The 12,183-nt window shown below is 43.8% G+C and overlaps 1 protein-coding gene across 3 annotated transcripts in view; it reads right to left on the minus strand.

Annotated features, from left to right (window-relative positions):
• The window catches only part of LOC132773299 (adenosine receptor A1), a 77,626-nt gene extending 65,838 nt beyond the window's left edge, over positions 1–11,788 (minus strand). The window contains exons 1-2 of one of the 3 annotated variants that reach the window (XM_060772473.2): positions 11,489–11,788; positions 45–425 (exon numbers count right to left, since the gene is read on the minus strand). In XM_060772473.2, coding sequence (XP_060628456.2) covers positions 45–385 — 341 coding nt within the window. In that variant the 5' untranslated portion in view covers positions 386–425; positions 11,489–11,788. Of the gene's footprint in view, positions 1–44; positions 426–11,480 lie in introns of all 3 variants that reach the window. The other 2 variants (XM_060772474.2, XM_067468126.1) reach the window with 2 other exon arrangements.
• Between the last annotated feature and the right edge of the window lie 395 nt (positions 11,789–12,183).

Consider the following 12,183-nt stretch of genomic DNA (forward strand, 5'->3'; position numbering starts at 1 on the left):
CATCAAGTTTAAATTGCAAAATGGGGCATGTGATTCTATCTTACCGTGTAGGAATCTTCACTCTGAGGTAGCGATCTACAGCAATGGCCAAGAGTGCCAAGATGGAGCTCTCAGTGAGGATGAGAACTGGGCAGGCCACCATGAGGCAGCTGTAGAAATGTATCCGTGGTCCAATGTTGATGATGATGGCAAGTGGGATGACCAAGGCCCCCACTGCAACGTCTGCAACTGCCAGAGAGACAATAAAGTAGAAGGTGGCATCTCGTAAGGCCTGGTTGACTTTGACAGCCCAGATCACCAGGATATTCCCAGGGATGGACACAAGGGCAATCAGCACCTCTATGGTGATGTAGGCAGCCTGGAAGCCAGATATGGTCTGCGGCATGATGGAGGGGAGCCCACAATCTTCAGGACTCTTCTGTTGCCTGAAACGAATAAAGGATTCATAGATTTAAGGAACAGAAGAGTCTGCAAGTCCTGAATCCCAAACAGTTTCTCACACAGCCCCCTCCTCCATGCATCTATATTTAGCAGCACTTGCAGGATAACAGATTTTCATGCATTCCACATTATTCTCCACAGGTCTAAGAAACAGTGCCATATTTATACATAAACTGAGTGAGCCCTGGATTATAAAAGACATCAAAGTATAGTGAACAAGCAAGTAAATAAAGCGATTTATGCATAAAAAAATTCCCTCTTTAATTTCCTAAATTCACATTTTATATAACCTGTATGGAAAGATGTGATGGTATTGTGCATCTTAAACTTGACACAGTTTAGACAGAAACACTCCTTTTTTTAATCCCTGTAAATGGTTTTAGAGTTGCAGTTAAAGTTACATTTTGCTCTTGCATAAGTCTATCTGGGATAGGGAAAGGTAAAGGTTTCCCCTGACATTAAGTCTAGCCATGACTGACTCTGGGGATTGGAGCTCATCTCCATTTCTAAGCTGAAGAGCTGGTGTTGTCCACAGACACCTCCAAGGTAATGTGGCCAGCATGACTGCATGGAGTGCAGTTACCTTCCTGCAGAAGCGGTACCTTTTTTTTCCAGTCAAGAGCAACTTGAGAAACCGCAACTTGCTTTGATGTGAAAGAATTGGCCATCTGCAAGGACGCTGCCCAGAGGACGCCCAGATGGTTTGATGTTTTACCATCCTTGTGGGAGGCTTCTCTCATGTCCCTGTATGGGGAGCTGGAGCTGACAGAGAGAGTTCACCCACACTCTCCCTGGATCTCCAGTCCTGCCGGCACAAGGGAGTAACCCATTGCACCACCGGGGACTCCTTGCAGTACCTACTGATCTACTCACATTTGCATGGTTTGAAATGCTAGGTTGGCAGAAACTGAGGCTAACAGCAGAAGCTCACCCCAACTTTTTGGTCAGCAAGTTCAACAGTTTAGGAGTTTAATCTGCTGCAGCACCGGGGGGTGGGCATCTGGGATAAGAGGTGTTTTAACATGAAGACACTTTACATGCATTTTGAAGAAAATACATATAACTGATAAACTGTAGGTTGTCCCTTTTTATATAATTTTAGTCACTTGTGTGTTGTTTTCTTTTCTTTCTTTTAGATTTCATCAACCCCTGAAGGCCATTAATCATTACTAGGCTGAAATGTGTTGGGCTAATTAGAAAAAATACAAATAAAAATTTCAACACCCTGAAACTTTGTCTCCCTTCTATTAGGTGTTACCAGTCCTCATTCTTTTTACAGTCCAGAGGCTCACTGTGTTCTAATAAGGTCCTCTTGGGAAAATTACACTAATTATTTCCCAGTTTTAGCAAAGCCTCTCTTGTTCTTCTCATATCATTACCTTTCCCTATCCTACCAGGTGTGTGTGTGTGTGTGCATGCCAAATGATTCACCACATTCAAGTCATATAATGCAATTAAGTCTTAATTAATTTCTTTTGCATCTTTTCTGTAAGATAACCAGGTTTCGGCAAGCTTCCCAATGTTATAAGTTCCAAGACAGGGCAGCACTCATTACAAACAGATTTTCTATATCATCTTTCTCTCTCCATTATTTTACAAGAGATTACTCCCTGAAGACAAATTGCAAAGGGATTTGTTGCAATTTACATTTCATTAAGCCCATTAAGCAACTTTTGTCCAGAGTCTGAGCATGAACTGGCCACATGGGATTGAGTTACACTAATTCTAGGCAACAGCTACAAACAAATTGATTACCAGAATCAGCATCCCTTTGTTGTGACACAGTAAACTCCGACAGCCAGCTCACTAGTCATGTCGCAGAAATTTGTAAAAGACAAGCAATTTTATGGTGTATTGATAAAGAAACAGCAATGAAACATATTCAGGTATACAACAGGATAAAGACTGGGCTTCCAGCAAGGTATCATACATATCTGAGGTCCTTTATGGAGAGACTCAAGACTGTATCCACAGTGCAAAATTATAGAAGTATAACTCCACATCAATTGTCATGACTAAATGCTGTGGCATTCTGGATTGTGATGTTTGGTGAGTGATTTATCCTTCTCTGCGAGAGCATTCTGGTACCATAAGAAATTACAATCCCAGGGTCCCATAGGATGGAGCCATAGCAGTTAAATTGTTGTCAAATGACTATAATTCTGCAGTGTGGATAATCTATGAGTTAATCTAAGAGGCTGAAAGTGCCCAAAAAGAATCTGACTATATCTCTATAACTGGATGAGCAAAAACAAAGGTATCCTACTACTTCATCACACTAGAGAATGGATACTTTAAATCTGGTTACTGTACCCTGCAGAATTCTGTAGTTTGTAGTTTAGAGATGCTGTTAAAGGCTCCTCCCTAAACTACAAACCCCAGAATTCTGCAGGAGACAGCAACCGAATTTAAAGTTGATTCATTCTCTAGTGTGATGAGGTTTGCTAGTTAGAGAACTTCCTGGGCATCAAGCATAGGCTATAGCAAGAAGGTTTTGGACCAAAATGTAGAAGAATAATGCAGTACACGATTACAGCTGCCAGACTATTTTATGTACAGAAATAGAAAGACATAGCTGTCCAATCACAAGAAGACTGGTTGCTGAAAATATATGATTTGTCAGAAATTGATAAATTGTTGACATTGATCAAAGAAAAATCATTAACTGTGAGCAGGATTGGAAATCATTAATTGTATTTTTTTAAAACCACTGTTAGATACTATCAGTATTCAGGTTTGAAAAACAGTAGGTGTATATAATTAGAAGAGTGCTTAAGTTAAGTAAGACAATTGGGGAAGCAGGATATAGGGTTAATTAATAACACCAACTGAGTAGTTGGATATCTTTTCCTATTTACATGGGCATTCTGAGTGGGACCACAGTAGAAAGGTAGCTTCCAGGAGTGGTGGGTAGATAGTTATTGAACAAGGGAGGTAGTACATAACTCTCTGCAAGGACCATTTAAAAAGTATATGCCAGTGTTGTGCTGGTGAACATCAGTCACAAGATCCCAGTCCACACAATTAGATTGTAGTGCTTCAAACTTCGTGTTGTTGTCAGTGTTGAATGGAACTAGAGCTTGCAAGGTTGATGCACCAGGACTTTTCAATTAGCAGGAGCAATGACATTGGCCAATGGACCTCTCAGGCCGGGCTTTAGACGATCGAAAGGTTGACAGTTCAAGCCTGGGTTGGGGTGAGCTCCCAACTGTCTTCCCAGCTTTTGCTCACCTAGCAGTTTGAAAACAGTTTGTGAGTAGATAAATAGGTACTACTTTGGTGAGTAGATAATAAAAGATGCCCATGCGGACATGACGGCAATTCGACCAGAGAGTGGCTAAGGACAACAAAGCTCCTCAGCATGGAAGATGGAGTGACAGCACACCCCATGGTCAGAGTTGAGCACAGCCTCCAGCTGCCAGAGATGGATAAAGATGGGAAGCCTTTAGCTCTGTTTATGTACTGTTTGTATTGTTAATTGTATAACGGCAATGAATGTTTGCCATATATGTGTACTGTAATCTACTCTGAGTCCCCTCAGGGAGATAGGGAGGAATATAAATAAAGTATAAAAATTATAAATAAAAATTATTATTATTGCCTGCTCTGTACTTAACAGAAATCTTCAAATAGCAAAGAATGGAAGGATTTTCTCACATTCTGTGCTATACCTACTGTAATGTAAAATATTGAAAGGGCAGTTAAAATCTATCAGGTTCACAAAAGACCTGCTCCTAGTATAATTAATGGCTGGACTTATTTTGGATTTTTCTGATGTGGCACAAAGAGGTTCTAGTTATCTGGGAGCCATTGGAAACAATAAAATATGACTGGAACAGCACATTATAAAACAAAAAAATAGCAGAAAACGTATTTAGAAGAACCTTACATGTATGTAAGAATGTCTAATTCCATGAAAGATGTAAATTTATATAACAGTATCTCTCTTGTCCTTTGTGGAGGTATCAGAGCAACAGTAAGGGGTAGAAACACTCTCAAGGCAACCGAAGGGAGAAAAAGTGCAAGTAGATTTTGCACTCACTCGAAGATTAAAAAGATGACACTGACCATCCAACACTAAAACACATGTATATAAATCCCACAAACCTTCATGGAAGTACTCCCTGCTTTCACTACCAAAGAAAGTAGTACATGAACTGATGCGGCAAAACCTCTTCAAATTGCCCATGAAATTAGGCCAGATTTTTATATTATCAAGGTGGTAGGTTAATGAATATGGAACGCTCTTTTATTTCTCTGCATTTTTTTCTGTGCAGACCTTGGGGCTTTGAACTAACCTCCCAGTACTAATAGACCAGTTGGGGACTCATTGTAATGCATTTGCCGTTGGACTTCACCTACTCTCTGTATGCACACAAACAATATTTTATATGGCTCAGCAACTATATTGATATTGGTGTGTGTGTGTGTGTTGCTTTCATTGTTCATCATAATATCTTTAATCACTGATAGTTTGCATTCTGTATTTTTTTAGTGTATCAATGTCTGCAGCAATGATGTAGGTACAGAGAGGGGTCGAGGCATATGCCCTGCTGATTTCAATGGGTGTTCACATATTTGTAAATAGAGTAGAGTCTTGCTTATCCAACATAAACGGACTGGCAGAATGTTGGATAAGTGAAAATGTTGGATAATAAGGAGGTATTAAGGAAAAGCCTATTAAATGTCAAATTACGTTATGATTACATTATCATTTTACAAATTAAGCACCAAAATATCATGTTTTACAACAAATTCAGAGAAAAAGCAGTTCAATACACGGTAACAATGTGTAGCAATTACTGTGTTTACGAATTTAGCACCAAAACAAACAAGAGTTCTTTCTTTCTCTCACCCTGGACTGCGTTGGATAATAGAGAACGTTGGATGAGCAAAGGTTGGATAAGTGAGACTGTACTGTATAATAAAGCTTTGTTTCTTCATGTAGTTTTTTTTAACTACATGACAAGAATTTTAAGGGAAACTGGAGAAAATGAGTAATTTTGCCCCTCCATGAGGTTTTCTTTCAGTTACCACATTTCTATCATTGCAGAGCATGAAGCCAAGAAAATTGCTCATACACAGAATTCTTCTATTTGCTGTATTCTCTTTCCCTTTATACATAACGTTGTCTTTGGAAGGCTAAATTGTATTTCTAAATGCTCAACTGAGGTTTTGAATTGCTGCAATACCAGAAATTTAGAAACTGAAGGTAAATTTCACGGGGAAGGGAAGAAGCCATTTTGACGCTCTCCCATAGCTACAGCCCACAACCCTTGCAGTTGAGCTATCCAAACAATTTGGTTTTTATTTTTAAAAATACAGGAACAAACAAATAAATATGTGTTATATTTGTAAGTAGATCAGACCCACCAAAATCAACGGGGCTCCTTTCAAAAGGTTTGGGAATGAGTTTATCCGAGATTAGTGGGAAAGTGGTTTTGCTCCTGGTTTCAAGGTGCTATCCAAATTGATGAGCTCACTTGGGTTTACAAACCTTGGATAGTCCTTTCAAAGTTCAGTCTGAAACCCAGAGGGGATTTGCAAACATGGAAGCCCTCAGCCGCCATTAGATAGCAGAGTCCATCCAGTCCAAATCCCTACCATGCAAAAAGTCACAATCAAAGCACTCTTGATAGACTGCCTCTGAGGAAAAGCCTCCAGAGAAGGAGACTCCACCACACTCTGAGGTAGCCTATGCCACTCTCCAGGAAGTTCTTCCTAATCTTTTCAGTTGAATCTCTTTCACTGCCATTTGAACCCATTGCTCCCTTGTGCCCTGGTTTCTAGAGAAGCAGAAAGACTGTTCTTCCCCTCTTCCTCAGTGGGACACTCTTTCACATCTTGAATCATGGTTCTCATGTTCCCTCTCTACCTTCTCTTCTCCCAGGAGGAAAGGAGGAAGGAAAATGAGAAGAAAAGGAGGGAGGAAGAGTAGGATGGAAGGGAGGAAGGAGAGGGGAGAAAAAAGAAGGAAAAATAAAAGCAAAAGAAGGAAGGAAGGAGAAAGAGAGAGAGGGAAGGAAGGAGGAAAGAGGGAAGGAAGGAAGGGTGGAAAGGAAGAAAGGAGCAAGAAAGAGGGAGGAAGAGTTTTACATTGAGCTGAATGCCCACATAGGAGTCTATCACATGAACAGAAGATTGCCTCTTGTTTAGGAGCAAGAAAGAGGGAGGGAGGAAAGAGAAAGTAGGAAGAGAGGGAGGGAGGAAGTGAGGGAGGAAGGGTGGAAGGGGAGGGTGGGAGAAGGAAGGAAAGATAAAAGAAGGAGAAAAAGAGAGAGGTAAGGAAGGAGGGAAGAGGGAAGGAAGGAAGGAAGGGCAAAAGTGTGAAAGGGAAGCAAGGATGGATGGAGGAAAGAGGGAAGGAAAGAAGGAGGAAAGGGAGGAAAGTAAGGAAGGAGGGAGGGAAGGAGGGAGAAAGAGGGAGGGAAGGGAAGTGAGGGAGAAAAGAGAAAGTAGGGAGGGAGGAATCATAGAATCAAAGAGTTGGAAGAGACCTCATGGGCCATCCAGTCCAACCCCCTGCCAAGAAGCAGGAATATTGCATTCAAATCACCCCTGATAGATGGTCATCTAGCCTCTGTTAGGGAAGTGAGGGGGGGGAAGGGGAGGGTGAGAGAAGAAAGGAAGAAAAGACAAAAGGGAAGGAGAAAGAGAGAGGTAGGGAAGAAGGAAAGAGGGAAGAATGGGCAAAAGGGTGGAAGGGAAGGAAGGATGGAGGGAGGGAAGGAGGGAGGGAAGGAGGGAGGGAGGGAAGGGAGGGAAGAGGGAAGGAAGGAAAGATAAGATGGTGGGGGGAGGGGAGGCCTTGAGAAAAGAGCACAGGGGGTTGCATCTGGTCCCCGGGCCTGGGTTTGCCCATGCCTGTTTCTATAGTGTTCTGTTGTGATGATATATTTGGAAAAGTTTCCTAAGACTAAGCTGTTCCGATGGTGGAAGCACCCCTTTAAGACTCCTCCTTCCTTCCCTGAAAGTATTTAAGTAAAGGCTGGAGAGCCATCTGTCAAGGCTGCTGTAGTTTCACCCTGCATTGCAGAGACTCCGCTGAGCAGGAGCATAGTCTATATGACCTCCACAATCCCTTCCAGGTCTTTGGTCCTAGGGTTGAATTGGATGTGAATTGGCTCAATTTCTGCAGGATCAGAGAATAGATCTTTCACTTCATCTGCTCCCTGATGCTTTTTCTAACAGAAGCTATTTGCCAGGAATTGAATCTGGGACCTTCTGCATGCATAATACTGTATGTAGTACTGTAGAATCTTTCTCCATACCCTTCAGAAAACATACCACGAGGGCATTATGGAGAATGCTTTCTGCAGTTAACAGCTAAGGGACCAAAGCTTGAGAAAACTATTTTCTTGGATTACATTATGACTAGAGGTTTCTAGGAATTGTATTCAAAAGAGGGAACTTTCCCAAGCTGTGTGTGAGACAACAAGTCAATATCCTGTCCACATTCACATATAATATGTAAAAGTGGTTACCTGCTCTTTCCCACTTACAAATAAATATCATATATATTCTCTTATTAACAGGGCATAGCAGGGCAACATATGCCACCCAAATAAAATTAAAAATAAAAGATTCATAAACAATGCAAGGAGTGGGGTAGCTGTCACTTTAACTGTATCATCACATCAATAGACAAGACTAATACAATCGCGTTTCATACATCAATTGCAGCATGAATGAAAACATAACCCAAGGAAATATACCCACATTTCCCCAAGCACAAAACGCCACGACACCTCTGCAAAACAATTGCTACCTGGAGAGATTAACTAGTAATTTGGGCGTGACAAATGGGTGGATTTATAGGGCAAACAATGCAGAGCGGAATTGTTATTGTCTGGGGTGCACGGCTCATTGACGATGTCCCATTGTGATTCCACTACGTTTTGCATATTTTTCACAGCACTTCAAGGTGCACCCAGAAAATCCATATTCTGAAACAAGACTTTCAGGGGAATGAGAAATAGTTGATCTCACTGGATAATGCAGTAATAAATACTCACTTTTGCTCATCTCCAGGACTCCTTAGGGCAGGCACGGGGAAACTTTGGCCCTCCAGATGTTTTGGACTTCAACTCCCACCATTCCTAACAGCTTAAGCGGCTGAGGGGGAAAAGGAAGGGGTCTGAGGCTGTTAGGAATGGTGGGAGTTGAAGTCCAAAACACCTGGAGGGCCAAAGTTTCCCCATGCCGGTCTTAGGGGGTGCTTCCTCTTCCCTCTACAAGAAGTGTGCCCTCACTCTCCCCTTCTCTATTTTAACAAAGCTATCAGTGCTGAGTCCGGATTAGTGCTACAGACGCATTCCTACAGTTCCTGAGAAGTGTAGCATTGCTCAGTTCCATAGACCTGAGCAATGCTCACCACTGGACATTTGTCTTTCTTTCCTCATACCTTTCCATTTGGAAGGAAAATGATCACGTGGCTCTCTGCAGGTCTGAGAGGACACACCTGAGGGACAATGCTGACCATCCAAGCATTCTTCCTTTCTTTCTCTCCTAAAATTCTGCACAGTTTATCTGTGGCCACCTCCACATACTCTCCTGTGGACTCACGGCAGACCCACACATTTCTTAGCGTTTTCTCAGGGATATTCAGGTGTAGTTTGCCTAAAATACAGCCTACAGCACCTGGTGTTCATCAGTGATCTCTCATCCTTGTACTAACCCTGCTTAGCTTCAAAGATGAGGTAAATCTGGTGTAGGCTCTCCTACCTGGAAGAAGAGGTATGTTTTCACCTGCCTGCAAATGGCAAGGGGGGTGGTCCTGGGCCCCTTCCACACAGCAGAATAAAATCCCACATTATCTGCTTGGAACTGGGATATATGACAGTGCAGACTCAGATTGCCCAGTTCAAAGTAGGTATTGTGGGATTTTATGCCTTGATATTCTGGGTTATATGGCTGTGTGGAAGGGGCTTTTGTCTCTCTAGACCAGTGTTTCTCAACCTTCCTAATGTCATGACCCCTTAATACAATTCCTCATGTTGTGGTGACACCCAACCATAAAATTACTTTCGTTGCTACTTCATACCTGTAATTTTGCTACTTTTGTGAATTGTAATGTAAATATTCAATATGCTGGATGCATTTTCATTCATTGGACCAAATTTGGCACAAATACCCAATACGCCCAAATTCAAATACTGGTGGAGTTGGGGGAGGGGATGGGTTTTGTCATTTGGGAGTTGCAATTGCTGGGATTTATAGTTCACCTACAATCAAAAAGCATTCTGAATTCCACCAACGATGGAATTAAACCAAACTTGGCACACAGAACTCCCATGACCAACAGAAAATACTGGGTTGGTGGGCATTGACCTTGAGTTTTGGAGTTGTAGTTCACCTACATCCAGAGAGCACTGTGGACTCAAACTATGATGGATTTGGCACAAATACTCAATACACCCAAATACTCAAACTTGGCACAAATACTCAATATACCCAAATGTGAAAACTGATGGAGTTTGGGGGGAAAAGACCTTGTAATTTGGGAGTTGTAGTTGCTGGGATTTATAGTTCACCCACAATCAAAGAGCACTCTGAACCCGGCCCACAATTGATCTGCACCAAACTTGGCACATTGCTTACATGGCCAACACTGAATACTGGTGGGGTTGGGGAGGGGGTTGTTTTTGAATTCTGGGAGTTGTAGTTCACTAACACCAAAAAGGAAGAGAAGGACAAGCAGAGAGATCTTCAGCCTTCTCTGCCAAAAGGCTTCCTAAGACCATCAGAAATATGTGTTTTCTGATGATCTTTGGCGACCTCTCTGAAACCATCCACATGACCCCCAGGTTGAGAAACGCTGCTCTGGAGGAGATCCAGGCTCTGGGAGGAGCCACTGCAGCAGAATCCCATACATTGCCCATGCAAGGGGATTCTTACTGGGTGTCCCAGAGAACTGAAATCCTTCTCCGATGAGTTCTTCCCTTAATTTCTGAAATGGGAGAACTGGTACCAGATAAACTCTTGTCACTAACTCCTCTGTTTGTAACAACTGGGTGCAGCAGCTACTCAGAAATGTCTGATGTGGCCTTCATTGAACAGGGTTCTCATAGGCAAAGCAGAGGTGGTTTTGCCAATTCAATCCTCTGAGGTGTAGGCTACAGCACGGGCATGGGCAAACTTTGGCCCTCCAGGTCTTCTGGACTTCAATTCCCACAATTCCTAAGAGCTTAAGCAGCTGAGGGGGGAAAGGAAGGGGCCTGAGGTTATAGAATCATAGAATTGGAAGGAGCCCCCAGTGGCACAGTGAGTTAAACCCCTGTGCCGACAGGACTGAAGACTGACAGGTCTCAGGTTCAAATCCAAATAGAGCGCGGATGAGCTCCCTCTGTCAGCTCAAGCTCCTCATGTGGAAACATGTGAGAAGCCTCCCACAAGGATGGTAAAATATCAAAAACATCCAGGCGTCCTCTGGACAACATCCTTGCAGGTGGCCAATTCTCTCACACCAGAAGTGACTTGCAGTTTCTCAAGTCGCTCCTGACATGACAAAAAAAATTGAGGTGGAAGAGACCATCCAGTCCAACCCCCTGCCAAGAAGCAGGAAAATCGCATTCAAAGCACTCCCAACAGATGGCCACCCAGCCTCTGTTTAAAAGCCTCCAAAGAAGGCACCTCCACCACACTCGAGGGCAGAGAGTTCCACTGCTGAACAGCTCTCAGAGTCAGGAAGTTCTTCCTAATGTTCAGAATGTTAGGTTGTTAGGAATGGTGGGAGTTGAAGTCCAAAACAATTGGAGGGAGGGCCCAAGTTTGCTCATGCATGTTACATAGAGCATATAGTATTCCTTGGCGTTGTCTTCTCCAAGAACTTGTTCCCAGGACTGACTCTGCTTGCCTTGCCTTCCCTAGACTACACAGAGACAGAGAGAACAAAATCCTGGGCATTCTAGTCACGCTCTGCTCTGATATCTGAGCGTGGTATTCCACCCCAGCCTCTCCTCTGCATCTGCAAGCCTTCCTTGCTGCCCACCAGCCAGAGGTGCCGCCGCCCCACGCGAGGGAAGACATGCCCCACTCACTCACTCACTTCCTCCCGCTCGGGGTCCCGCGGGGCTACAAGGGGAAGGTTCTCCTCCAGGCGAAGACCTCGCAGCCAGGACCCGCCGTCTGGGGCGGAGAAGGGACCATTCTGCTCCCGGGAAGCCCGCTCAGACCTGGGCGTCCTCCTCCTGCATCCCACCGCCGCCGCCCTGAACTTTCGCAGCTCCTGGGCTGGCAAATACGGAGCCGCACCGGACTGCGGCGAAGGGGGCTCTGGTCCGGGCGCCTCTCGCTCTCTCTTTCCCTCTCATGCCTCCTCCTGCAGCTTCTCCGGCTGCCTTGCCAGCGGTCACATGGTCAGGCTGCACCCCCCCCCCCCATGTTTTAAAGAGGTAGTCACCTGCATTCTGTGGATTTGGGAACCTACTGGGCTGATCTTGATCCCACGTTTCTCTCCCGACATAAGGAATCTTCTTTGGAAGCTTTTAAACAGAGGCTGGATGGCCATCTGTCGGGGGTGCTTTGAATGCCATTTTCCTGCTTCTTGGTAGGGGGTTGGACTGGATGCCCATGAGGTCTCTTCCAACCCTATGATTCTATGAATCCGGGCGGATAACAATAACTAGAACGCGGTGCAAATGAAAACGATGTAAAATACATGAAAATGTGAGTATGTATAGGTATGGATGCATCGAGACCAGGCCTGGCCCAACTTGGGCCCGCCCTCCAGGTGTTCTGGAC

The sequence above is a fragment of the Anolis sagrei genome, chromosome 4, assembly GCF_037176765.1.
Source record: "Anolis sagrei isolate rAnoSag1 chromosome 4, rAnoSag1.mat, whole genome shotgun sequence".
Taxonomy (NCBI): domain Eukaryota; kingdom Metazoa; phylum Chordata; class Lepidosauria; order Squamata; family Dactyloidae; genus Anolis; species Anolis sagrei.